This window comes from Aptenodytes patagonicus, chromosome 5 (assembly GCF_965638725.1).
Source record: "Aptenodytes patagonicus chromosome 5, bAptPat1.pri.cur, whole genome shotgun sequence".
In the NCBI taxonomy this organism is placed as follows: domain Eukaryota; kingdom Metazoa; phylum Chordata; class Aves; order Sphenisciformes; family Spheniscidae; genus Aptenodytes; species Aptenodytes patagonicus.
In genome coordinates this window covers 68,156,374-68,183,952 of record NC_134953.1, presented here as the reverse complement: position 1 = coordinate 68,183,952, position 27,579 = coordinate 68,156,374, and the positions used below count along the sequence as shown (strand labels likewise).

Below are 27,579 nucleotides of genomic sequence, written 5' to 3'. Positions count from 1 at the left end.
CTTACATCAATAAAGGATGCCAGCTCTATTACCGACTTGTATCTTCTAAAGGATGTGGGTTTAGGCTCTGCTGGTTTTTTTTCGGTTTTGTTTTGTTTTTTTAAAAAAAGAAATCTGCTACCCTTACAGAAAACTGACAGTTGTCAGGCTATCAGTATGCTGGGACACTGGACTGATACACTGACACATATTATCCTGCCTTGCTAGGCTCTCTCATTTGTCTGAGGTCAGGCGTCATCTCCTGGGTTTATGTCCAGATCCTAAGCATGCCACAGAGGAGACTTTTTCCCCCACCTAAAGGCATCCAGAAAGCATGCACCGTCACTCGTGAGAACCATGCGTGCTAAAGCTCAGGGGAGCACCCCATAACCCGGGCCCTGAATTCACCAGTTCACAGGTGGTGAGCCTGGCAAGCTGAATTGTCCTCTGGCTCAACGCACTGCACGAACAGATTCCTTCTTCACAGGCAGGAGAACTCCAGAAACAAATGGCACTCTCCTCGTCACTCCTATTCCTGGAAGGCAGGTTTCCAGGACTATCTGGACGGCAGCACTACCAGACCTGCTGCGCAGCTGATCTTGGACTCTGCCTCACACGAACAGAAAGGAGAACGCCGCAGTCGGGCTCCAATCTCAACAGCAGCGGCGCAGCAGGCTTGCTGCCAAAGCCCAGAGCTCAAGCCCAGGCTTAACACTTAATGTAAGCAGAGCCTTAGGCAGTCAGGTGCTGTAGTCATACAAACAATAACAACAAAAAGTAGTCCTAATGGAACTCAACCAGCTCAACTTATTGAAGAGAAAGAAGGCCTTTGCCCACAGCCCACAATTACCTAAACAGCAGAAGATCTCTCAGCAACACAACAAAAAGCAGACATGACTGGATTCAGTGGCCAGAAATCAGTGTTCAACGTAGAAATAAAAGGCAAAGTGTTTTAAGAGGGAGAATAAATATGATCTGGAATAAAATACCAAAGGATATAATAGACTCTTCATCTACTAGAATATATGAATAAAGACTTGCTATCTTTCAGAAACACATTCACTAAGTCATCCATAAGTTTTGGGGCTAACAGCCTTAATTACTGTGTGCAAATTCCCTTACAGCCTAGAGGATCATAATGGTTCCCTGCAGTCTCAAACCAGACTATAAATGAAAACCAAGACATATACAGCATGTGTCCTCAGGAATTATTCTGCCATCCCACAGCTAGTATCAGTATGATCTTAAAAAAAAAAAAGTGTGCAACTCTTTCCAAGGTCAAAGCAAGTCATTACACAAACCCGTTTCAACTCTGCTCCAACAGAAACCCCAAACGCTAACCTGCTCCACAAAGCACAGACTCAACAGAACCAGCCACTGTGAAACACAGCTCAATGGCATTGCCACTTTATACTAGCCTGCACTGAACTGAGTGTCCACACACGTGAAACCTGATTAGCTTTGTTCAAGTGTTTTTTTCCTGTAAAAACAAATCATGCTATGTTACATAAAAGTACTGTTTTGAACCGTAGATTCCTATACTATCACCCATGCAATACTATTTTCTCCTCTAGCACCTCTCCAATTTTTCCAGTGATATTTGGTCTGCAGCAACTGGTGTTGTAAGAAACACGTTATCAAAACTTCAAGACCTCCACTGCTTTTTCCAGCACTATTAGTCTACATCCAGAATTGTCACCATCTTCCCAAAGTAACTAACAGAATTTATACTACAGAAGAATGCCTAAAGTTGCTTCAAGAAAATCCGAATACACCATTGTTTTTCCCTTTTCAGCATAGAACATAGGAAGAAGAAAAACTACATAACCACGTGGATTTCCCAGTTAACATAACATGACAAAAATGTAAAATTAATTTCAGCATCCTACAAGTCTGCTGATCTTCACCATGGCTTTCAACAGTGCTGAGCAAAGTGACAGCCCCTGGGATAGCCTGTGCTGTTCACAGCACCACCTTCCTATAATCAATGTTACACTACTGTACCAGGCTGCAAAAACAGACACGGGGAAAAACCCTCTCTAGCACAGCAACTCCATGGGTTGACGTTTAGCATCTAGTCCCTCCCACATTCCCCAATAATTGGAACTATGTACTTAGGTTAACACACACAATTATGTTTGGTCTAAACAATTCCATTTTCTCTTTCAAGGGACGAATACTCACTGAAGAATGTCACCTGCAACAGGGTAGCCGTGATAGCTGTACAGCCCACAATTGCCATGAAAAGCCCCAAGCTCCTATGAGGGAAGGGCTGTTAAGATCCAAGCATGGGGAAAATACACAAGTAGAAATCATGCAGGCTAGAAACAAAGTAAAAACGCTGCAGACAGCAAGGAAGGAATGTTATTCCAGAAAAATGCACAAATAGCCTGTGAATGCCTCCTTGCAAATATCACCCTACCTGAAGCCAGGGATGCCTTGAGTCTCATGGGGAAAGGCCAAGGACGTTGGAAGTTACAAGCAAAAATTATTAAAACATCAGAACAGATGGTGAGTTAACATTCAAAACAAGGACATCACTGAGGAACACCAAACTGAGCCCTACACAGCTCCTCCTGCTCTGTGCAGTCCAGGGTGGCAGAGATACCAGTGATGCCTTCACGCCACCCTTCATGTCCTCCAGGTATGGGTGACAGTTATGTCTTCAAGGCTCATACATGGCACAAGGCTTTGCCCTCTCCACTGACAGCACCAAGGAAAAGTGGCAGCTGGAGGACACTTAACTTTTTTCCATGACACTCTTAAAATCTTACTGTCTCTTTGGAAATAAAGTAAGATGCACAAATTCGTTTCACACAGACTTTTAATTTCTTTGAACATTCACCACAGAATGACTGTTGAAAACTATAAACTTGAGTTTGACTTATCAATGTAAAAGGCTTCCAGTGCCTGATAAAATGAGCTGATAATAAAGGACGTTTAAGTCTTCTTTGCCTTCATGTGTCCATGAAAGCGTTGTTAAAGCCAATAAGTGCAAAATGTTTTTGAGATTACCTTTACTGAAGCTGTAATTTTCCCCTCAACACATAGCAGAGGAAGTTATTTACACAAGACAACTGTATATACTTTAAGTAGGGAAAATGAAGGATGATTTACAAAAACGAACACTAACTTCTATTTACTCCCCAAAAAAGAAAACTAGTAGTAGCTCATAAAAACAGGAAAAGATTTTTACCAGGACACTTTTAAACAAATTATTTCAGCTATATACATGTGCAAAGAGCTTACTATGGCTGCAACTAGAATAGGTTGAATTTGTGTAATTCATCAGAAACCACACAGGGCCTAAATGAAAACATATACTGTAATGCAGGAGAAATGCTGACAATTAACTTCTACATGGAAACAAGAGGTATTGGTTAACATAATGAGCACAGGCCTCAGTTGCCAGGAGCATGAAAAGGATAAGGACACGCAGTGGGAGACGCAACAATTAAAACCTACAGGCATCTTAGGTCTGTCAATGACTCTTCTTGCAAAACACCTAAGGTTTTGCCTGTGTGCATAATGGAACGCATCCTCTTTAGCCGATAACGTGCAGAATAGCAAATGCCCTAATAACCACTCTTGATCCTAACCTTCAGAGCTAATTGCCTCATTCAAACTTCTGGTGTTTTAGCCCTGACCCATAGTAAACCCTGGCAGCAAAAGAATTAATTTAATTAGCTACATTCTTCTGAAGCTGAGTAACTTTTTAAAAAAAACCAAAACCAACAACAACAACCAACAACTCTTGAATTCTCTAACTCTTACCCTGCCAGGAAAAATAAAGATCAGAGTAAAGTCCCAAACACATTCATCAAGCACACAGTCAGGCAGCGTTATATCATTCCCCCCAGCAACATCGCCAGCCTGAGCACCTGCCAGTATAGCTGCTTTCTACTAAGACAATCAGCTGTGCTTTGGGAATGGGACTTGGGCATGCAATCTGTAATAAATTTTGCCTAGTACCTCAGTGGTGGCAGCTTTCAATGAGAGGTAGAGAGAAGGAAACAAGATGCTACATACCCTGTGAGTCGCCATCTGATACATCTGCTTTTCCCACACAGCACTAACAACATTGTGAAAGACAGAATCAGAAAAACTGGCAAGACAGCAACTTTTATTTGCATTTTAAACACTCAAGTAAACAGTATTTTCTGTCAGGTCTGCTGGAAAAAAATGATGAAATTCTTCTTACTATTTCAAAATAGATGAACAGAATATTTAATTAAGTCTTGCTCATATATAGAGAGAGACCAACCTTGTCTCTTACAAATGAATTTCATTTGGTTTTTTTATTTCCACTGACAGTACAAAAAATACATAACTATATATTATGGGGACTGAAGTTTTTCTTTCCATGCTCACCAAACTCTGCTCAGCTGTACCAAAAGGATTCAGATTCCGCCTTCCAGCCGTTACAGCAAGCTTACTTACATCATGTGTTTGGAAAGGAGATTTTTCAACAGAGGAAGCGAAGCGCTTAGCCATGCCGTCCAAGACTCCACGGATCAGTGACCCTCAGCAGCATACAGACCACCACCGTGACATCACACTTTCCACAACATGGCTCCCAAAGATGCACATACCAAGAGAATCTGGAGTTTCAGTCTTTGTTTATTTGTTCAAAGAAAGTTGGTTTTTCTTCTTCTTTTTGGTAGCTTTTTAGGGTTTGCTTTGCTTTGCTTTTTAAGAGCTGTATTACTTTCAAATCTTACTTTTTGAAACTGAGAAAGCCAGGTGGACCACCTGAGACAAAACATTTCGCATGCAAGCGCTCACCAGTGATAGCAGCAGAAGACATGCTGATTAATTCACACCATATTAGTCAGGGCTTCCATTAACACAACTAAGGGCTCATCAAGGAAGGAAAATGTGAAATTGTTCCATTGCTGTTACTCTGCTGGAACGCCACATTTTAATCACTGGCTGGAGTATAGTTGAGTGACACAAGGGAGAGAAATGCTTAACAGAAGATGAAAATAATATAGACTCAGTGAAGACAAATGCTTGATCCAGGCACACCCAATCCACCTCCTGCTTCAGCCTGAAACACAGATTCATGATTTAACCAGGTTTCTCAACCTGCTGCCTGGAGAGGCCCCAGCCTGGGAGGTGGCGCCAGACAGCAGCTGCTGTGGGTCTGGTAAAATTTGGCACAAGAAACAAAATGGTCAAATATTACAGACGCCTAAATTTCAGAGGAACTCATTTGTAAACTACAGTGACACCCCCCCCCCCCCATCAACAACCCACAAAAAGGTCTGCAGCAGTTTGATGAATGGTACAAGCAGAAGGTCACAGAAACACAGTTCTCAAAGACGTTTCCTGAGTCAGAGTTTAGCCTCCTGCCATTCCAGGTATCACATTACTTAGTTTATTTTTAAAAACACCAAACCAACCAACCAAAAAAAACACAACAAAAAAATCAGCTTCTCACTCCAGTATAAAGTTAGGGGATTTTTGTCTTAATTACTCCTTTTGGAAGACTGTTTCACAATCCTATTCTGCTGATCAAAACCTTTCTGTAATTTTCAGCCTATGTTTTCTCATAGCAAATTGAAACCCAATTATATTCCACTCTGAATATCTTATCTCCTTTTGTAGTGTTTGTTCCACATTTGGTGCATTTTAGTTCCACGCCTGTGCAGTATTCCAGGCAAAAATCTTCCTATTGCCTTAAGCAACAGTATTAATTTCTCATCTCTATAAAAAAGAAATACTTTACCTGATACATTCTAGTCTTGTGTCTACCTTTCCTTCCTCCATCAGAGTGGCTGCTCACCATCACCCTATTTCAACTACTACATTCTGAGACGTTGCAATTTACTCTTGGGCTCCTAGTTCCTATTACAATTTCTTGTTACTAATCCCCAAAATTATGAGTTCTGTGTTACCAACCGAAGTCTTGACACTATTACTGTGCTATAACATGCCAGGTCATGGCACATGTATTTTGCATACTGGTCCTGTGACTCATCCAAAGGAGGTCTAATAAGCTGCAAAAGAAGGCCTTTAAGAATGGTAGTAAAAGTCAAATAAATGAAGACATAAACCTGGACTGAAGAAGTCACAGAGCAACACACTGGAGGGAATGATGCCACTAAAAAGCCCCAATAGACATACCAGAAGACTTTACATTATGACTGCTATAGAGGAAAAGCCTCCCTAAGTGAGCCAGGGGATTTCATTACATAAAATTTCAAGAGACATCAAAAGAAGTTTAACTGTTAAAAAGGCAGTCTACTGTCCACAATTATGAAAAAAAAAAAATCACCGCTGAAAGACAAGCTGCCTACAAAACAAAACTGCACCACCTCCTACCACAGCATGCAGCAGGCAGCACTCGCACCTCTTCTCTTGCTAGAAAGCGTAGCAAATATCACCACTGAAACTGTCAGGACTCTTACTAATTTGCCTATTATTCAGATGGAACTCATCTGAACGCTCCAGCCAGTGCTGCTTACCAATGAAAACCAGAAACAAGGACTGGAGATAGCTATTGAGCAGAAAGCAATTATACATGATTTTAAAAAAAGAAAAACCACACCTCTTACAGAGACCCCCTTCCACACTGCTCCTAGCAGTTAGCAAGCTTTGGATGCTAAATAAATAAAAACAGGAACATGGAAATTATCAAATTACACCTTAGCACCTGCTCTGTCACACCTGTAACATCATCCTTAGCTTACAGCAGCATGCTGAACATACTGTTTTACTAAAAATGCCAAACACTGATCTCATTTAAAACCTCCTTAATCTTGAAACACCATGTGTGAGGAAAATTAAAGACAAATCCAGAGCAAGTTTAGTGTTTTCTCATCATCTATGGAAGAGGTATTCAGTTGTTCATGCTCAGGGCTAGATTAAGCCATCCTTACATTCAAATTGTTTGCTCATTTGTCCCTAATGAAAGTTTACCCTTTAGAGAATCTGACTCTTTAAGAAAGCAAATTATTTCTTTGCCCTTACAAATTCTACAGGCTCCTTAGCAAAGCACGCAAAGGCTATGTGCCTCCCATGCCTGTAATGGATGAAACAGTGACAAATAACAGCCTAATTGATTGATGAAGTAGGAAAGATACCTTAAGAGAGCAGAATCAGAAAGTGACAGGAAAAAAAATGGATGTGGAAAACAAGATTTCATGAAGGAGGGAGTTTGATTTACATTTCATACAAAAACAATTTTTTACACCTATGCTAACTAATTTTTTTTATTTCAAGCACTCCGACAGGTCAAGAATATTCTTTAATGCAAGTAATAGATTAAGACAATAGCAACATGGCTCCAACAAAAGGAGGAGACTAAAATGTATGTCCTTCAGAGACAAAGGAAAGCATAGATTCTGCCCTAATGAGCTCACAGTCTGCTTTTACTAACGTACATTGGATGAGGTGGTATTTATGTATTACAGACTTAGAGAGAGCTGACTTTGTTATTTAATCTATAAAAATCATTTTCTGAAGTTTCAGAGTAATTATTGACAATGATTCTTCAAAACAGACACGAACATACAGCAATATTTTAAAAGTTCAACATAAAGATACTGGATTGAGTAAATTGTGCGAGAGTACTGCTTTAACAGATTTGGAACCTAAGGATGTAACTGCTTGATTCATTGCTTGTTACAATCCAAAGTTGCTTGGTTTATCATAGCTCTTCGTTGTCTTCAAAAGATTTAGTGAAAAGTTTTTCCACTACCTTGCACAGCTTTTCAAAAGGTGACAGGCACACAGATGAAGAAATCCATGGTAGTGCCTCTTTTTGTGTCCTGTAAGTCTTGCTGGACCTGTCTCACTTCCATGCTGCAGGTAAGGCAGTAACTCAGAGTACTGAAGTTTTCACTAAGTAAATCACTTCAGAATTACTCTAGTATAATTGTGTGTGTGAACAACTGAAAGAAAATGGAACTCAGAAGGCATTTAACATAAATAAATAAATAAATAAATAAATAAAATCAGTGTTCCTGCAATGAATTTACTCAGCTACAGAAGCAGACCTTCATCTTCCAAAACACATTAAATTCCTCTATGTACCATCCTCTTGCCAAGGCCCCATCTGGAATAGGGGAGCTCTTGTCACTCTTCATGACCAGGGAAGGTCATCAACCCAAACCTACAGACATGGAAGGCTGGCTTGTTTCTCTATTTAGGCTAGATCACAAAGTGACAGAGACCTGTAAACACCCCTATGGTGGTAAAGTTGCAGTTTCAACAAGAGCATTATTATAATACCATCAACTGTCAGTCTACATAGTCTATGTTCTACCATTTCCAATCCTCTATATAAATGAGAAAAGAATTAAGACTTTGCAGCTTCACTTTCATTTTCATATTTTGAAAAGCCACCCATTATCAGTCCTGCAAAAGATGAACAGAAAACTAGGAACTTAAAGGGCCAAAAGAATAAAATTCACAGTGATATTAAAAGTACATCAAAAAACAAAGATGGGACATTACAATGACAGCCATGGAAACTGCCATAAAGTACAGAGACTATAGCAGGATGCTGAAACCAACAGCATTCTAGTAAAATGCTGGGATTGTCCACAGGAAAGCAATTAAAGGATCTGATCAATAACTAACAAAGTCCTCAAACAAATTGTTTTCGTATCCCTGTATAAAATGAAACATTTAAGAAATAAATTAGTAACTTCTATATGCACTTTTTGCTTTTTGACAACATCTTTGACAACGTTTTAAGTGCTGGACGTTAATAACTTAGTGTAAAACATCAGTAAGTGTTATATTACCCAATGGAAACAGTAATACAAACACAGACACACAAAAAATCCCTATCAGTTTCTACTTCATATGCTGCAAAATGATTTTTCAGTTACTTACATTTAGACCAATGCATTCCCAAATTGAGGACCTTTTTAAAGTCATAATCTAGCACACACTGAAAAAAACCTCAACAGTCACAATTCAGAAACTGGACTGCAGCTCTACTGAAGTTTCTATTTCTATAGTTTCTATTTAAAATAGTTTCAACTCGTGTTTAATCTCCTGTCCTGCTGGCTTTTTCAAGGTGGGGAAACAGAGTATGCAACTCACACACAGTATAGAAAGATGATCTTGTGCACAAAACCATGAGAGACTTGGGACAGATGTCCAGTTTCCAGTACTGTTACAAATTTCTTCAATGTAAATTACTTCATCTCTTTAAGCCTCAGTTCTCAGCCATAGAGTTGTGAAGACAAACTGGTCAATGGTGTTAGCTGTTCAGACACCAGCATTGAACGTTTAAATAAAAACAAACAAAAACACCCTACCACACAAGTCAATTAAAGAACTACTGGTAAAGAACAGGTCAGACTGATACCCAGGCCTAGGAACCCAAAAAGCAGAACTTACATGACCAAATTCTCTGTTGTTCATTACTTCTCAAGCAGGTGCCTTTAGGAATCAAGTTTAGCATGATATCTTTATTGTGTGAAGGATCCAAGAAAAGGATACATTCAGACTTGTAATGAATATAAAAAAAACTAATGAAACTGCTACCTTGTCAATCAGGTGTAGGCTGAGACAGCCAAAAATAACAGGAAGAGTTCCAGTAAAGTGAAGAGCACTCATCTACTGTATCAACTCTTGAAGTAAAGATGACAAAAAAATCCTGTGTGTAGAGTTGGCAAACAGCAAACAAAAACTTGAACAGGCTTCCTTTGCTCTCATGAACTTCTGAACAACCAGGAAAGAGTAAGACTGGTGGAGTCAGCTGCTTGTTACTGTGAACCAAGACAGTCAGTCTTACCTGCCCCCAAAAATGCCAGCACCAAAAAGCAATAAAACAACAATGCAAACTACCTTCCTTCAGCACTTACAGGCTTTGCATGTATGTATTCTCATGCTACTACTGAATGAAACTCTGTAAATCTAATCTCGACATCTAATCTTTAAAGTATCAAGCTTCATTAACCAAGGTGCAACACAGCAAAAAAGGCCTTGCAACTGCAGGCACAGCAAGCAGCAATGCTGTGCTGGTGGAACTCCCTCAGTCAAATGCCAGACAAGGCAGAAAGTCATGAGATTTTTATGCTTTAGAGCGGTTCAACATTCATGCGCATCTCAGGATTTGTGATCAGCAGTTCAGCTAGCCTTAGATGTATTTCTTACAGTGCATTTATAATCTTGGCTTTACTCCATGTCACTTGCATTGCACACAGGCAAGCTGTCTATACTGTGCCATGTTATCTCATTTTTATTGAGCATACTTGCTCTTCTCTGTGGGCAATTAACTCAATTTGCGACAAATAAAAGTTTCAGCAGCCAGTTTAAACTACTCATCAGACTTTTGGCATGGGTTGCAAAAAGCCTGCCAGCAAACTATGGCCACAAGCAGCAGTTGTTGTCACCAGAGCATTCTTCAGTGAGATCCCTCTCCTGCTGCACTGTAGACATACCCAATATACTGTGGCTTTTCAGCTACCTCTACTGTGTAGTTCTCTCACCTATATCACACAGGAGAGGGTATACCCTGTAAGAGGTGTACCGGTGGTATGCATTTACTAGAGGAATGACTCCAAAACACACAGTGCAGCAACCCGCTCAAGAACTTAGCATAGGCTTATTTCAAATAAGAGACCACGTTGTCCCCTCTGCCCAGACAAGCAAGACGTGGAATAAAAAGGGCAGAAGCAATTGCTGCCGTTCATACACAGCAGTTGACTGAAGAAAAGCTGTGTGTTTTTCAATACTACCTCACATCTTCTCTAAGCCTTTTCTCTGAAAAATAAACAGAAGATCAACACTGCTGCCTCTGAAGACACAGTCTATTTTCTTACCCCTGCACGCTTTACTGTTGTCTCCAGGCCTCCCTCTAAGCAAACTCACCTGGATTACCAAAAAGAGGGACACACACAGACAGCCGGACTGATTTCCGATCAGGCAATAAAACTGTAAGGCCAGGGTCACAATTTGCAGTGCAGAGATATTTCCTTACTGCATGCACGTATTTAAAAAATACTGCCAAACTGAGTTATGACAGAGCGCGATTCTTCACGTGACAGAAACATTCAGTTAAGTTAAACTGATTTTGTTGATTTTGCTTTTCCTTTTTATATCTTCTCTTCACCCTCTAAATTATTCTAGTCTGTGCATTAATCCCTTGCAGACTCTCTCTCGTTGTGCCACCTAGACACCCATATTTGCCTGGAAAGTTTCATCTTGTCTCAACTGCAACCTTTCTCTTGGGAGTACACAGCCTGTTATACTGCAGTTTATTACCTTCAAAAAGAGCCTGAAGACAAAAAGGCACCTCAGGACTTAAACAGTCCATTGATGTTCTGTTGCAACCTTTATTTAAACAGCCAATTTGGCTAAGATGGCCTAAACAGACAGTGAACAAATCAGAAAGATTAAGTGTATGACAATGACAAAAACAAAATTCCATCCCAGATTGTGGTAAGAGCTCCAAGCAGCATTTCTGCCTTACATGGGAGTGTTTTAATTGTGCAGCTGGAAATTAAAATTCTATAAACTGGCGTTTTTATTAGAACAGCAGCCCTTTATCACATTTGGGCACTGTTTATCAAAGAGCTTACCATATGACCAAGCCAGCAAAAGCATAGGAAAAGCAGAAAACTGAAGCACAGAGCAAGTCACTTGCCTAACGGTGCAGGCAAGCCTGTGGCAGGGCCAAGAACTGAACATAAGCTTCCTTACATATCAGTGTATTGCCTAAGCTAAGGCGACAATGAACATTTGTGCAGAACACTTCCCCAAGCACTATGTGGACAACAGCTATCACACATCATATCAAAAACTGTATGAACAACTACAACTTTTTAATTAACCTGCCAGAAAGCCTAACAGTGACTAAGAAGCAGCCAGTGCCCAGCCTGGATCTGCTCCAGCCTTCCTAGCTGTCAATTCTAGTCATTTAGAGCCTTTGTTTGAGTTCCTCCATGAGGTGACCTTTACAAAATTCAAGTCTTCTGAAGATCAGGAAATTCAGTTACTCACAATATCATTACACGGGACAGCTCTTAAAGCACAATGGAAAAAAATACTATTATAAACGAATGTCTTCCAGTCAAGTTCAATAAGAGACAGTAATACCTTTATTTTCTGGTGAATATGCCTCAGTGAATCTGCTGTACCCATGTCCATGTTGTCACTGATGCACACAAAATCCAGCTTCATTTTTGTGTCCAAGTTTAACATCTTCTGGATTTCCTTCCTTGTAATCACAATGACCTCTAGGACAGAGGAAAGTGGGATGAGATCAAGCAAAAAAAAAAAAATTAATCACAAATAGCATAAGAAGATAATTAAACTCCTAATGAATATGAAAACAATCTCTCCTGCTTTGTGTGGGTGAAGGGTTGTTACTGAAAGGGACACATGCATGTGAGTGCCATGAGTATAGCAAGACAAGACAGAAATGTCTTCTATCGTTAGCGAGTGACCTCAAACCGTATGTCCTGAAACAGACCAATGAGACCCTGCATTAATGTCACTATCACTTTAGAGCTTTGTCTTTTGCCCTCCCTGATCCTGTATCCTCTGTGGACAACGCCACCAACCACAGTATTACAATACAATCATTAAATTATTTCCCAGCACCAGCTTGGCAAGGGAGTGAAGTAATATGTGAGCAACAAACTCATTCCATCTATAAAACAAAAAAGGTAAATGCATATTTGAAGGATACCAACAGTGGCATGAAAGCGTATTTTCCAAAATGAAGAATGCGAGAACAGAAGCTCTGCAAAGAAAAGACTGAGAAAACAAAAAAGCAAGAAACCTTTTCCCCTGGCCTCAAGAACGGGAAGGAAAAGCAAGAGTCAAACCCTCAAATTCAAATGTCCCACCCCCAAAAAAAACCCCCAACACCATAACGTCATATTCCACATGGAATTTTAATAGAGAAGTATGGGAAATAATACAGCCCTCAGCCTAGGAAGCTCCTGTGGCAAGATGAAAACACACTAAGAATAAATCTGTATCATCCAAAACTGAACTCATCCTGAATCTGTTAACAGAAAAGAGGAAGGAACTGTAAACATGAGAATCGTGTGGCAGTTTGCTACCAGAGATACGGGAGGGCTCCCCTCCCACTCCCGTACCGGATGCCCACTTGGATTCAAAACAGGCTGAAGAACCTAGAGAAAGGGATTGAAAGCACATCTTGAATTGGGGAAAGAAGCAACCGATGGAGAAGAAATTGGTGTCAGTGGAAGTTATAAGCCCACAGTTCAGCATAAATCTGGTGAGCTGGACAAAGGTCTCCTAATATTTATTAGGAGAGATGAAGCACTTGCAGTTGGGACAGAAAGGATGCAGTGAATCAGACTGTGGAACACCTACTTACTAATATAAGCAAGTATGAGGAACTAAAGCTTCCTGTAATACTTAGAACTACGATCCAGGGAGAGAATTCATGCCACTGGAGTATTAACACAGAAACGTACAGTTTGGTCAGGGGCAGAAGCAAGAGAGGAGCAGGAAGGTGGCAGCTTGCTTACTGAAGCTGCATGTACAACCCTGCATGTCCAAATTTTCGTAGGGGATAGATAAGTTGAAGAGCTATATGTGAGAAAGGAGAAAGATCTGATGATAACACCACCTTAGTCAAGAGCATCAAGTGGAAATGGATATTTCTGAATAGCTATAAAGAGCCACACAAAGCACAAGACTGTTTTACAGAGAAGCTTTTAGCTACCCATATATCTATATGACTGGGATATGACTGGATAAAAGTGCGATCCTAGCAAAAAAAGAGACAGGAGAACAGTCAAAGAAAGTGGACATTCAGAAAGCAGACTTAAGCAACAGGCAAAAAGCAATTCCAAGGGAAAAAAAGTTCTTAACGATTTCTTAATGAAACAAAATAAAGGCAAAGTCTTAAGTTTGCTCTTTCTTTTGTTCCTTCACACTGAAACTGTAAGAAGCTGACATGGATAACCGTGAGCCGATCATTACATCTTTATAGAGAAAAAAAGCAGTCAGGAAAAAAGCCACATTCTTGGGATGGAGTATAGAATAATCGCACAGTCACTCAGGAGAAGCAAAAACAGAAAAGCAAAGGACAAATACGAACATGAAAAAACAGACATGAAAGGTGTCAGGAAGTTTTATAAGTAGCAGGGGGAACACCACAGAAAGATTTGGTCCATTACTCAAAAGGTAAACAAAAACCTAAGCCCAGAAAGTAGTAAAGAACCTCACTATGTACTAAATACTGTTTTAGCCCTCCCACGAAACAAGGCCCACAGGCGAGCATTACCAGTTTGCCACTTCCCCCTGCCCTGTTCTGTCCAAAACCTAGCACTTGGCTCCACACTGCAACAACAAGGACTAAATGCCTCAGACAGAACAAGTAACCCTGAACTTCAGGCCAGACTGAAACAACAAACCAAACGATATCCCAAGAGAGCTGATATCCCAACTGGCTTCTCACGCCACTCTCATTAATGATTCAGGAAAGAAACGAGTGAGAGACTCCCGGTTAACAACACTGGGAAAGACACCAATGTTGGGAAAAGCATATAGATGGGAAAAGTCTTGGTGAGGAGAGAAGAGGGGGAAGGAGGTGCAGGCACAGGAGGTACAGCCTATAGTTAAGGAAAAGATGTGACATGGGCCAATAGCATAGCTCCAGTGCAGAAAAGAGACCTCCTGCTAAAACAACTATCCCGATCAACAGAGCACCTACGACAAGACATTAGAATAACGCGGGGGCGGGGGGGGACACACACAAACAGGAGTGGCAGAGGTGGTCCCGGGAAGCCTGAAGAGGCCAGGGTAAGCAGTCGTCTCCACCCCCACCTCAAGCCACCGTCGTGCCTCACCTTCGAAGCCGGCGCGCTCCAGGAGGTTCAGCGGGTACCAGAGCAGGGGCCGGTTGCCCACCGGCAGCAGCGGCTTCGGGATGCTGGAGGTCAGGTCCGTCATACGGGAACCGCCCCCCGCCGCCATCACCACGGCCTGGAACTCCATGCTGCAGAGAGAGCACAGGGGCAAGGCGTCGCTCAACCACGGCAGAACCGGGCCAGGCCGAGCCGAGCCGGGCCGGGCTAAGACCGGTTCGGTTCAGCCTGCCTCAACTTTAGCCGCCAGCGCTTCTCAGAGGCGTGCGTCGGCTCCCCGCCTCCCCGCACCCCTCGCAGCCCGGGCGGAGGCGCCGGGCCTCCCCCCGCCTCGCCGTTACCTCCGCTCTGGCGGCCGCCGGCTCCCAGCGCCTCACTGACAGGACAGGAATGGCGGCGCCGGCGCGCACTGCGCGTGCGCGCGGAGAGCCGAGCTGGTCAATCGCGGACAGCGGCGGTAGAGCGCCGATAGGCTCGATCCCCCTCCTCGCCTTGCTGCGATCGGCTCCTCCCGGCCAGGACAGCGAGAACACCACCGAGAGAAGGATCCCAGGCTGCGGAGCGCCGAGTCATGGATCCCTGCCCGGCCGCGGAAGGGGCTCGGCGGCACAGCGCCCCCAGGCGGCCGGAGGTGGGTCTGCAGGCAGAGGGCGCTGAGGAGCCGCAGGCAGGGTGCGGGGGGGGGGTGCAGTTTGCAGGGTGCATGGCAGGGGGGTAGTTTGCAGGGTGCATGGCAGGGGGGCAGTCTGTAGGGTGCATGGCAGGAGGGCAGGCTGTAGGGTGCATGGCAGGGGGGCAGTTTGTGGCTGTGCTCCCCACGCACACCATGTCCGGGGAGGGGACAGGACCCGCAGCCCCCATGTGCACGCCATGCCCTCCACACTGCTGCACCCCGTGCTGGCACAGCACCCAGCAGACAGTGCCATGCTGGCCCCCCAGTTGCAGCACTGGCCAAATATGCTCCAGTCCCTGCCCTTGAGAAGCACGGACACAAACAGGACCTGGGGCAGGACGGCAGGATCCGGCCCTGCAGTTTTATTGAATCCGGTGTCCCTGGTGTGGGCAGCTCATTCATCCCAGGTGTTCCTGTCAGTGTCGATGGACATGCAGTTGTACACGGCGTACCGCAGCAGGTCCTCACAGGCCTTGGCCCTGGGGGGGGAACGCTGGGTCACAGTCATGATGGGCATCGAGAGCCCCACACTTCCCTCCCCACGCCTGCCCAGATGTCCCCTGGGGCAGGACTTGTGGAGCCTTGGAGGGGACCCCAATGCCAGCCTCAGGGAGGGGGGGAACATCCCCATCCCCTGTCCCCAGCACTACTCACGAGGAATAGTTGGGCAAGAAGAAGCTGCAGGAGCACGTGGATGCCTGTGGCATCAGGTCTAATGCATTCAAGCTTGGGAGAAAGGAGAGAGCCAGACACCAGCACAGTGCAGGGACCCCGGCACGGCGCAGGGACCCCGGCATGGGCAGGAAGGACTCACTTTGCCCTTTCTGGGTAGACAGTGATCTGAACTGGGAGGCGGCTCCGGCCAGTGACGAACTTGAGGAAGCGGCTGAGGTCCTCTGAGGGGAAGGACAGGGCTCAGGTCTCAGGGACAGGACTGTCCCAGTCGCTGCCATTGCAGCAGGTACTGCCCTTGCAGAAGCATCCCAGGAGCGCAGGGCAAAGCTAAGAGGTGCTCTCAGCATCCCAGGAAGGGCCAGGCGGGACGACCCCAGCCAACTTCCAGGGAAGCACCTGGTGAGCATCCCTGGGGCACAGGGCAACGGGTACCCCATCCCCTGGCCCACCCTGCTACACATGAAGAGTGGAGAAGGCGTGGGGTCACTTACTGCTGGTGAAGTTGTTGAGCGCCTCCAAGAAGTTCTGGATACGGGTGTCATTGGCAGCAAAGTCCTCAAATGTGACTGCGATGAGGAACATGCAACAGCTTCGTTAGAAACTCCCAGCAAAGCAAATTAACACAGGACACGTCCATCCCACCCTTCTGCAAAAGCCCAGAGCGGAGGCAGGAGAGGAGGAGACCCTCCGCTCCCAGTGAGCCCCTGCGAGCCCCTGGCGCCCCAAGTGGGGCCGGCACCCTGCGCAAAGGCAGGTGGAGAAATGAGGGTCCCAGTTTGCAGGTGGCCATTCGCCTCTGCTCACAGTTGCCAAGGACCAGAGGGACCAGAGTGGGGCCCAGTACGGTTTGCAGCTAAACCTGAAGCATCCCAGCTCTGTCCAGGATCCCTCTGGCTCATCCTCCCCCAGGCTCCCTGACAGCCCATGACCAGGGACTCAGCATGGGGCAGGATGCATGTGCAGAATGAGCATCGTCGAGGGGAGCCCCTGCTCACGCAGGGGGCTGTGAGCAGCTTTGGGCTGGCCCTGGCACTTACTGAACCTCTGCAGTTCAGCCACTGTGATCTCGGCGTCGCCGCACACCTTCTTCTCCAGCTGCTGCCAGGTGAGCAGGTCCAGCACAGGCTGGGGCACCACGTGAAGCAGCCCGGCACGCATGGCTGCGATCTAGGGGGGCGCACAGGAGGGGTCCCACGTCACTGCAACGGGTCTGAGCCCAGGGCAGCCAGCCAGGGCACTGAGGGCAGGGACCACAGGACCCCAAAGAGGGTCCCTGGGGCTCATGGACATCCTGGGCATGGGATGCATGGAGGAACCGCCCAGCTGGAGCTGGTTTGGGGGACACGTTTTTGCAGCCACCAACCCCACAGGTACCAGGAGGGCTTGCCACAGGGGCAGGGTCCCCTTGGAGCCACTCCAGTTACCTGCTCCTTGCTCTCCTCCAGCCGAGCCCTCTGCACCAGGCGGATGAACTCCTTGCGGTCCTCATAGCGTACCACAGTGCTGCTGCCATTGGGGATCAGCTCCACCACACGCTGGTCGCTCCGCACCATCGTGTAGGTCAGCTCTCTGCCGAACATGAACTCAAAGGCTTCCCTGTCCACCCCCTCCAGCACCTCCAGCATCTTCACCTGCAACCCCAACGGGCAAAAGCCATTACAGCAGAGCCAGAGCAGCCACAGAAGCACACAGCACTGCCCTGCCAGCCCCCAGCCCTGCTCACCAGCTCCATGTCTACGGCGGCAAAGTCCTTGCTCCAGCTGACCTCCTCCCCTGCCAGCTGCTTCCACACCAGTGCCGGTAAAGCCAGGATCTGCCAGAAGGAGCAAAGATGCACATCCTCCCCGTGTCCCTCCTTCACCTGAGGGCAGCCCCTCTGCCCGAGATATGGTGGCCCCCACCAAGTCCCCTCACCGACCAGGGAGACTCTGCCATGCTCACCAGAAACTCCTTGCTCCTCAGGGCTGCTCCCATCAGCTGCCCGATCCACTCATACTTGGGGAAGTCCTTGCAGGAGGGGTTGGGGACGTACATGTCCCTGGTGTCACTGCTGCTGTTACCCTGCAGGAGACAGGCTTAGGACCCATGGACACAGGTGCAACCAGCCCAGCATGGTCCCTCCTGCAGCCTCCCTCTCCATCACCCCTCTGCCTGCTTCTCCTGCCCTTTACCCCTCCAGGAGATCTCCACCGCCTGGGTACAAGAACAGCCCCCCCGGCCAATAGCCCTGCAAGTGTTAAGACGGACTAACACCCCAAAATATTGCAACTGAGGGACGAGCCCCAGGCTCTGCTGGATTTCCACATGGGGCCGGGACAAGCTGACAGCGGGGTGCCAAACCTGGTTAGAGGTGCGCACGAAGAAGGGCAGGGGCACGGGGACATCGCTTGAGCTGGGACACAGCTCCTCCGACACGTCCGACAGGCTATCCCGAAAGCCGCCACCTGCAATGTGGGCAGAGGCTGGTTAGTGCCTGATACACCAGGGCCAGATGCTGAGTCACAGGATCTGGCCAAGCCACCCCCTCTCCATGGGGCAGGGGCAGTGCCGGGGGCATAGGGGAGATGCAGAGACCACCCCACATGTGCAGAGTGGGGCTGCCTCCCACAGAGCAGCCGGGACAGTGTGGGCACCCTGCCACAGTGGGCAACCCACCAAGCTGCCCCCCAGCATGAGAAAGCCCAGGGGAGACCCCCAGGCAAGAGGGGAGAGCTCTCACCGCTGTCGACGATGCCCTCGGTGATGAACTCGCACTCCCACCACTGGCTGTAGCTCAGGGGCCACCTGCAGGGAAGCAACAGCCCCATGCACCCCCCTCCTCCGAGAGAGCCAGCAACACCCTGCATCTCCCCACACCCCACTCCGGGGACATGACACCCCACAAATGTGATGTGAAGACCTACCTGTAGTCCAGGGGCTGATTGTTCTTGGAAGATCTGAGGCCTTCGTACAGCTGGAGAGGAGCAGAGCAGAAAGGGGATGAGACACAGCGGGTGCAAGTGATGCTGCATTGGCAGGTACCTGGCGCGGGGCATGGCATTGCCGTACCTGAGTGAAGACAGTGTTCCTGCAGCTGGGGTCCAGTGTGGGGTTGGCACGGTGCACCCGGGCCAGGTGCCGGTTGATGTACAGCTTTGGCAGTGTGGGAGGGGGGATGCTTTCCGAGGACTGGAGACAGTGGGTGATGAGGGCTGCACTCTGCTTGGACAGCAGCAGGAATGGCTTCATGCTCTAGCAGGGGACAAGCCAGGGATGGTTAGAGGCCTGATCCTGCCACTGTGTGCCCTGTTTCCCCCTCCCCAAGCACAGCCCCCAGTGTCACAGGGGATGCTCAGCTCCTCCATCCCTCAGGCAATGCCCAGCATGGCAGCTCCCAGCAGGAGCCCTGGGCTGGTCTGTCCCCATTGGACCAAGGGGGACGTGCCACAGCCCCCAGGGAAACCAGCTGAGCCCGTGATGAGATGCTCCTACCAGCACTGTCCCAGGGGAGCCTGGCAAACACTCACCCTGAGTGCACTGAAGGTGCCGCTGCTGTCCTCGGGGCGGGGGATCAGGTAACACAGGACACTGTCCAGGAGCTGGACGAACCTGGAGACAGGAGAGGAGTAACGTAAAGATGCGAGGGGGTTGGCGGACATGTGGAGCCTGATACACCACGGCGTTTCACCACAGACAGCCCCAGGCATGCACCGAGCCTGGTCGCCACACTCCCTGCACATGGGTCTCCTCCAGCCCATGGAGGGACACTGGCACACCAAGGGGAGCACCCAACCAGCACCCTCTGGCCAAGCGCTTTATTTTGTATCCCCCAAGAAAAAGCTGCAAACGAGGGCAGCCCAGCCCATGCCACAGCACTGCAGCTGACTTGCTGCAGAGGGTCTCTCCATGGGGCCAGTGCTGATCCCAGTCTGGGCCTGCCCTGCAGGCAGTGGGGTGGGAGGCTCCACATTGCAGGTTCCCCTTGCCCCATGCTGTCACTGTGCTCCCCAGGCACTGGAAGCAGCTGTGTTTGGATGGGGAGCAGCAAGCCAAAGTCCCTGCTGCACATGGGAAAGGAGCTGGCAGACTTTAAGCAAGACATGTGCAAACCCCTGCTAGAGGCCAGGGCACAGTCCTTCTCGGGGCCCGAGCTCGCTGCAGGGACGGTGCTGTCCCAGTGCCGTACCTCTGAATGAGCACGGCCCGCCGGTACAGCACATCGGCGTCCACCCCTTCGAGGAGAGGGTAGCGCACCAGCCGGGCTGGCTGGAACATGTCGGCATTGAGGATCAGGTCCCACTCCCAGAAGGACTTGATCTTAATCCCTCGCAGGCGGACGTTGTACCCTTGGTCTGCCAAGAAAGGACAGCGATGCTGCGTGCGTGGCTGCAGCTGTGCAGCCGGCACGGCTCGGATGTTGCAACTGAGGGCAAGGACCCCCCAGCGCCTGCAGCATCCCAAACAAAGCTCATTCCCCAGTTTTCCTCCAATGGACCCCAAAAAGCAGCCGGTGCAGCAGGAGGAACCGCAGGTGCCGGGACCAGCTGCAGGTTTAGGGCCGAGCTGGGCTGGCAGCCCCAGTCCGGCAGTGCAGGCTCACCCCGGCACTCCAGGATGCGGATCTCCAGCACCGGGAGGTGGGTCTTCATGTCGCGGAGGATGCAGATGTCCTGGAAGCTGTTCCTGCACACAGCACAGAGGGAGATGGCAGAGCTGCGAGGCACAGACACCAGCGAGGTGGCCGGCGAGGCGTGGGCCACTCCAGCTCCCCAGCTGAGGATGCACCACTACCTGTGGCAAAAGCCCCCCCGCCTCACCAGGACTGCAGCAGGAGGGAACCAAGCAGAGCAAAGAGGCTGTCGGAGGCACAGAGACATCCTGAAGAAGGTGGAAGCCACATCCAAAGAGCAGAAAAGAGCATAAATTCAAAGCAGAACAGAAAGGCGAGATGGCCGAGAGCCTGTCACTGTTCCCGGGGGGTCCCGGCACATCTCGCATCAGCACAACCATCCTTCAATCTGAGCTGGTCACACGAGGGTGATGTGTTTTGAAGGAAACAGGGATTTGTGGAGATGAGCAGTTTGGTGATTCGCTTGTATTTCCAAAGCCTTTGGCAAGGTCCCACCAAAGATCTATGGGCATGTGGGGAAAAACCACTGAGATTGCCCAGACACAGCGAGGACTTGTCTCCTGCCACCAGGAAAGAGACATCGGTGGTCTCATGGATTCGTCTTCAAAGACAAATCTCAGTGCTCAGCCAAAAAAAGGGAAACAGGCAAGTTTTGGGGAAGGAGGAGGAGGAGATCTTCACACCCCTGTGTAAACCCCTGCCTGCCTCGAGAAGGGTGCTGCAGAGCCAGAATGAAGAGGGAGAGGTGAAGCACTCCAGGACTTCTCGGCTACAGCATGGCGGAGATGCTCAGAAAGGAGACGGCAGTGGCACATGTCCCAGAGGTGAGGAGGAGGAAAGACCCCCAAAGTCACCAAGCAGGATGAAGCACGCTACAGCCCAGCTGCCGCGGCACAGATGAGGAGCACGAGTGGAGATGAAGGTGCTCGGCTGGCACGTGGAGGCGGGGGGGCCACCATGCTTGCAGGGACAGACATAACCTGCATCCAGGGACCCACAGAGAGCCACCATCACCGCCGGGTCACTCAGGACTGACCCCAGCCCTTTCCTTAGCATCTGCTTGGGATGCAGAGACAGCTTGGTTGTTTGGCCCAAGCTGGATCCAGGCTGCTCCTCGCTCGTTACTCACTCATTAATAAGGACGGTTCTCAGGTGGTGCAGCCTATTTGGTGCCCCGCCATACACAGCCACCCGCCTGGGTATGTAGGAGTTGGCCTGCCCATCCAGCATCAGCCACAGCTTCCTGGGGACGAGAAGAGCAATGGGCAGCATTGTCCTCCCCTCCCAAGCCGCCTGGGCACAGAGATGCCCCTGGAGATGTCCCAGGGCTGGGGGCAAGGCTATGTCTTCCTGGGGTGCATCTGGCAGCAGCTGCTCCCCACCTCAACCCCGAGCCCCCAGCTGCAGCCTGGGAAAAGCTGCTTTCAAGAGGAAGATGGCGTTTTGCCCCACACCGTGCCCATCCCTGGCAGAGCTGCCAGCGGGAGGGGACACCCCGAGGTCTCACTTGACAATGGTGCCTTTCTTCATGTTGAGCCGCACCCAGTGCTGCCCCGGAGGCCCGTTGCTCTCCCAGAAGGTGTATGTCTGGTTGTCAGTCAGATGGGCTGCACCGCAGTCCTCCTGCAAGAGTGCAGCGAGCAGAGGGAGGGAGCTGAGCATCCTTGGGCACACCATGGCCACCCCTGGGATGGGTCCTGTGGGGCCAGAGGAGGTCAGGACCAGGCCAGCCCGTCAGTTTGCTGGGCTGTGGATGGATGGTGGCTCCCACACAGAGCAAGCTGGGCATCGCCATGGACCCCTTGCAGCATCCCAGAGACACAATGGGGTTTTGCTCCAGATGCCCAACTCCTCACAGCTTCGCTTGAGCAGCAAAACCCCACCACCATCCCCTGCCCCTCACAGAGGGCACAGCCACTGCTGGCCACTCCTCCTCGCAGCTGCAGCGACACTTGTGTGTCTTATGCTGATTTTAAGCCATGGAGGAGTCCCGCTACGCACCGCCTGTGAGGACACCTCAACGCTGCTGAGGTGCTCCTTGGTGCAGTCCCTGCGCTGCAGCTCCCTCTCACTGTGATCATACAGGAAGCGCCCCAACTCCAGGTCGTGCTCGTAGCTCCAGCCCGGGGGCACAGACCTGCAGGGGGGCTCTGTGTTAACGGGACAGGGAGACCAGGCTGCACCCCAAACCTGCCCACCAGCACTGGGCAGGTGCCCCAGCTCGGATCGGCTGCAGCATCTCATGGTCACCACATCGGGATGGTGCTGGGCCACTGTCCCTGCCACAGGCAGATGGCATGGCTGTATCTCACCACCACCACAACAGGCATTTATGGCCACCCCAGCCCAGTGGGAATAGCACCACGTGGTTGCTCCGATGCTCTGTGGAGCAAAGGCCATCTTCGCTTGAGCAGCATCGAATGGTATCAATGTAAAAGGCATCTCATGGCACCCATCCTCCCCACTCCTGACCCTGAAGCCAGTCCTGACCCTGCAGGCATGTCCAGGCCCTGGCTGGCTGCCCCTTGGGGTGCTGCAGTACTGCTCTAGGAGATGCACTCGTACCGAAACTTCTGCACCGCGGCCTCATCCTGCTCTGTGAGTCTGGGCTTCTCTCCCAGGCGCATGGAGTACGTCAGGTCCACCACTTGTTCCCAGCTGGAGCAGCACCAGCAGAGGAGTCACACAAGGGAAAAGATGGGTCAGTGCGCAGCATGCCCAAGCATTACTGCCTTAGGCTGGAGCAGAGGCAGCAGCGGTGGGGGACCAGTGACGGCACCCAGGGGCTGCAGGAACAGCTGCAGGAGGGACAAGAGCATCCCTGCACCCGGGTGCAGGCTGGGGCAGAGTGGGGGAATCCAGCCCTGCACATGGCTTTCCATCATGAAAATCAAATATGAGCTCTCTCATCACTGCACTACCTCCATGACATTGCTCAGCCCAAACCCGAGTGCCTCAGAAACACCCTGGCATCATCTTTATCCTGCGCAGGTGCTGCCACAAGCAAACAGGTGCCTATGAGGGGGCACCCTCCTGCCCGCAGGTGGCTCGACAGGGATGTGTTCCACCTGTGCTGGAGGGAGTGAGGGGGGCTGTGCTGAACGTGCCCAAGGGATTTGGGATGGTTGGGTCGCACATCCTCTGTGGGTACTGGCCACACGCGCCTCCAGCGCACACAGCCCCATCCCTATCTGGGGTGCAGCAGGCTGGGGTCATACCTGACCGCGGGTTTATAATCAACCCCGAGCGTTTGGTGCTGCCACTGGATCTTCTCCACGGACTCAACCGGCACCAACTTATCTCCTCCCTCTCCAAACCTCTGCGCCAGGAGCCAGCCCTCAGCCAGGTCACGGCTGCTCGTGTACTCCTCCAGCTGCTCCTGAAAGGACATCCCGGCTTGTCACCGCCGTCGGGACCCGACGTCCCCCGGGCGGTTCCCGGCCGCACGGCGGGGCGCGTCCCGCCATTACCTTGCTGAGCTTGACCCAGAGCCCGGCGCCGTTGCAGTACTCCTCGCCGGTGGCGCGGAGGCAGCCGCCCTTCCGCACCTCGATGGTGGCCCTCGCCGCCCGCTTGCCGCCCCGCGCCGGCCCTGGGCTGTCCCACACGCTGAGCAGGCTGCGGGCGGCGGCGGCAGCGGCGGCGGCGGCGGGGTCCTTGCAGATCTTGTACTGCACCTCCCGCGGCACGTAGCAGAGCGCGGCGGGCAGCGCCCGGGCGCGGCGGAAGCACTCGCTGCACTGCAGCAGGAACCGCAGCCGGCCCAGCACCTGGTGCGGCGCTTCCCCGCCCGCACGCATCGCGCAGCGGGCACCGGCTCCGTGCACCGCGCCGCCCCGGCGGTGTCCGCCCCGGTGTGCCCGCCGCGCCCGCTTCCGCCTCCAGCCGCGCCCGGCCTGGCCCTCCGGGGCCGCCCCGCCGCGGGCAGCCCTAGCTCCCGGGCTGCCACCTCCTCCCCGGGCAGGCGCCGCTCCGCCCGTGGCCCCCGGCACGCCCCAGCCCTTCTTCACCCCTCCCGGGCCACAGTCCTTCTGCTCCCCAGGCGGGGTGCTGGGTGTGGGGCCGCCGTTATCCCCGCTTTGCCAAGATGCGACTGTGTTACGCCCACCCCGGTCCCGCGGTCCCCGGCAGGAGCTGACCCGGGTCACCTGCATCCCCTCGCCCCGCGGCTTAGGACTCTGCTCCCTCCAGGCCTCCAACGTCCCTGCCGCTGCCTGCATCCCTACAAGCAGAGAGGGGGACCCTGTAGGGTCAGGGCACAGGGCTACATCTTCGGCATGGATAGGGAAGAGAGGGGAGCGGGCATCCTGCCATGGGGAAAGCCGGCTCCTGGCTGGCTGGGGGACATATTCCTGCCCCAGGCAGGCTTGCAGCGGGTGGGGAGGCTCCGGGTACCAGCTAGGGAGGATGACGGGCTTCCCTGCCCAGGGGCAGCTTTATCCCAGCCAGCAGCAGCATTCTGGCAGCAGGAGTGAGGCCGTGACACCCAGCAGCACCCAACCACCCCAGAACGCTGGCAGTGTGTCATCCCAAGTCATGTCTGCCTGTCGCATACCACAGCAAGGCAGTGGCAGAGAACAACTCAGCTCCACCCCATGCTACCTGAATTTCTCCAGGCTAGGCACAAAGATCTGCGTTTAAGGATCAGGAAACAACCAGGCTGGCAGAGCTCAAAGGTCCCCAGACTTCTCCAGCGCCTGCCTGCTCTCCTGGCAGGTTAGAGTCCAGCTCCATCCCTGCCTGCAAAGGCACAGTGCAAAGAGAGGTCCAACAGCTGTCACCCCTGCAGCGTTATCTATTGAACAGGCGTGACTGTGCCTCACCGCAGCAATGGGCACCAGCCTCGCCAGGAGCAAAGTGCCCTGAACCACGGTGCGAGAGAAATGCAAACTTCTGCCTTGCTCCTAACTGAGGCCACTGCAGCCACGAGGGTCCTGTGCCCTCCCTCCGCAGCCACATCACCCTATAAAACTGGTTGTAGAGCTGCTGCAAAGGGTTGAGCCAGTTAATGCTCTGAGCCACCTCCATGACACCACTTTGTGTGCAAAGGGTATCACGGGGCCAATTTCTGCTTCACCTCCAGTCGCCTCTCACGACACCAGTCTCCATCGCTGTTTAACCCAACAGAAGGACACAGGAACCCCAGCCAGACCAGACAAATCATCATGAAGGCCAGGAGTAGTGAGTTCATTCACTTTATTTTAGATCCTACATGAGGTAGGGACAGACAGATCCTGTCAAACTATTTATAGCTTGCCATACTTCAGGGTATTAGTGGAATAACAAGAACAGCTAGACTACACGTGCGTTATTAATCACCTGAAGCTATTCTATGACAATTCAGCAAGCCAAAGTCAGGAGAGAGCGAGTGGTTATAAGGAGCCACCACGGCATCAGTCCCTTCCCCAGCTCATCCCTACCCACCCTGTAAAGCTGCAGCTCTGGCACATGCAGATGCCTCCTCTTCTCAGCAGCACAGGGGCACCAGCACCTTCCTCAGGACAGCACTGGCTTGAAAATTGATCTTGACCGACTTGAGACTGGGTGACGAGGTGGGGACACACAGCCTCAGGTTCCTGGTGCTCAGGAGGGCTCCCTCGCCCCGGGTCACTTGACTTGTGTCTTGTCAAACATGGTAGGAGACAGCTCCTACCCACAGCTTTAGAGATCAGAGGAGAAGGAACGTGACCCAGCACTGAAATAACACGTACTTTGGGCCCCTGAGATTGGCCAGGGCTGAGCTGACCTCTTCCACAATTCACTGGGCTGTCACAACAGAAATTCAGTTTGCAATTGGCTTTAGAACACCACAGACGAGACAGAGGACCACGCAGAGGAGATCCAGGGGGGTTACCAGCACCCCCTTCCCAGCTCACCTTTGCACAGCAAATTCAACAGCATGATCTGTGGGTTATCTTGGCATCCTTGCTCAGCAGCCACGTTTGTCCAGACCCTCTGACCATGCACTAAATGATCTCAGCTGAGATTTCACTGCAGTGATGTCTTTCATAGGTCTCTACACCCCAGTATAACACTACAGCAGCGGCTGCTGCCATTCTCCAACATGTATATGGCATAACACAAAATGGACAGTAAAACAATGGTATGTATGGTAAAACACTGTTTTTCTCAGTATGCATGTAGAGCTTAAACCCAGACCATCCTGGATGAGCTCCCAACTGCAGCCTTCCTGCTACGGCCAGGGTCCTGTTACTGCAAGTGTTTTTTAAATAGAAATCCCTGTCACCAGCTAGACCCTTTTCCCAGAGCTCCAGCAAGCACTTGGGCAGCACTCTTTTCTCAGTGGCAGGAAATAAACCCAAGGGTGTGAGAGGTCAGGGGCTAAAAGACCTTGCTGGGAGGAAGAGTAGAGAAATGTGGGAAAAGCTAGAGTCGATAACTCCACAGTCATCAAGTGCTTCAGGTTAGGGAGGACCTAGACCTGAAGACAGCAGGGCGAGTCTGGAAGTTAGATCAGATTGCCCAGGGCTGTAAGGCAAGTCTTGAGCATCTCCAAGGATGCCATTCTAGGAAAGGATCCCACCGCTTCAGCCAGGCTCTGCCCTCAGCATTGCCCTGCATGGCAGCTCTCCCCTCATCACGGAGAGGACTGTGTACATGGATGACGAGAGGGAACAGATCCCACAGTGAGAAACCTGGGCTGCTCCATAATTACCTCAGTTACCCTCTGTCAGCTGCAGTTGCTTCCACCAAGGCCAGGGGAGCCAGTGGTCACCTGTTGGAGATGTCTCAGCCAGAGGTGCCCGTTCCTCCGCAGGTGGTCACCCAAACAGCCCCAGCTGGCTCTTAGCCTGCCCATTCCCACA

General features: G+C 50.3%; 2 protein-coding genes across 2 annotated transcripts in view; both read right to left on the bottom strand.

Moving 5' to 3' along the window:
• The window catches only part of EIF2B3 (eukaryotic translation initiation factor 2B subunit gamma), a 103,228-nt gene extending 88,025 nt beyond the window's left edge, over positions 1-15,203 (bottom strand). The window contains exons 1-3 of the mRNA XM_076340328.1: positions 15,137-15,203; positions 14,778-14,926; positions 12,043-12,182 (exon numbers count right to left, since the gene is read on the bottom strand). Of these exons, the coding sequence (XP_076196443.1) occupies positions 12,043-12,182; positions 14,778-14,925 (288 nt within the window). The 5' untranslated portion in view covers position 14,926; positions 15,137-15,203. The remainder of the gene's footprint in view (positions 1-12,042; positions 12,183-14,777; positions 14,927-15,136) is intronic.
• Positions 15,204-15,820: 617 nt separating this feature from the next.
• On the bottom strand, positions 15,821-24,552 carry LOC143160506 (E3 ubiquitin-protein ligase HECTD3-like). The gene is made up of 21 exons (XM_076338244.1): positions 24,223-24,552; positions 23,971-24,131; positions 23,318-23,410; positions 22,754-22,889; positions 22,260-22,375; positions 21,882-21,995; positions 20,723-20,805; positions 20,309-20,474; positions 19,650-19,731; positions 19,192-19,374; positions 19,047-19,096; positions 18,863-18,927; positions 18,484-18,587; positions 18,085-18,204; positions 17,867-17,956; positions 17,568-17,774; positions 17,181-17,310; positions 16,635-16,709; positions 16,283-16,364; positions 16,123-16,194; positions 15,821-15,947 (listed from the first exon to the last, which is right to left on the bottom strand). Exons 1-21 carry the CDS (start codon positions 24,550-24,552, stop codon positions 15,863-15,865), a joined length of 2,544 nt encoding a protein of 847 aa, XP_076194359.1. The 3' UTR covers positions 15,821-15,862.
• Between the last annotated feature and the right edge of the window lie 3,027 nt (positions 24,553-27,579).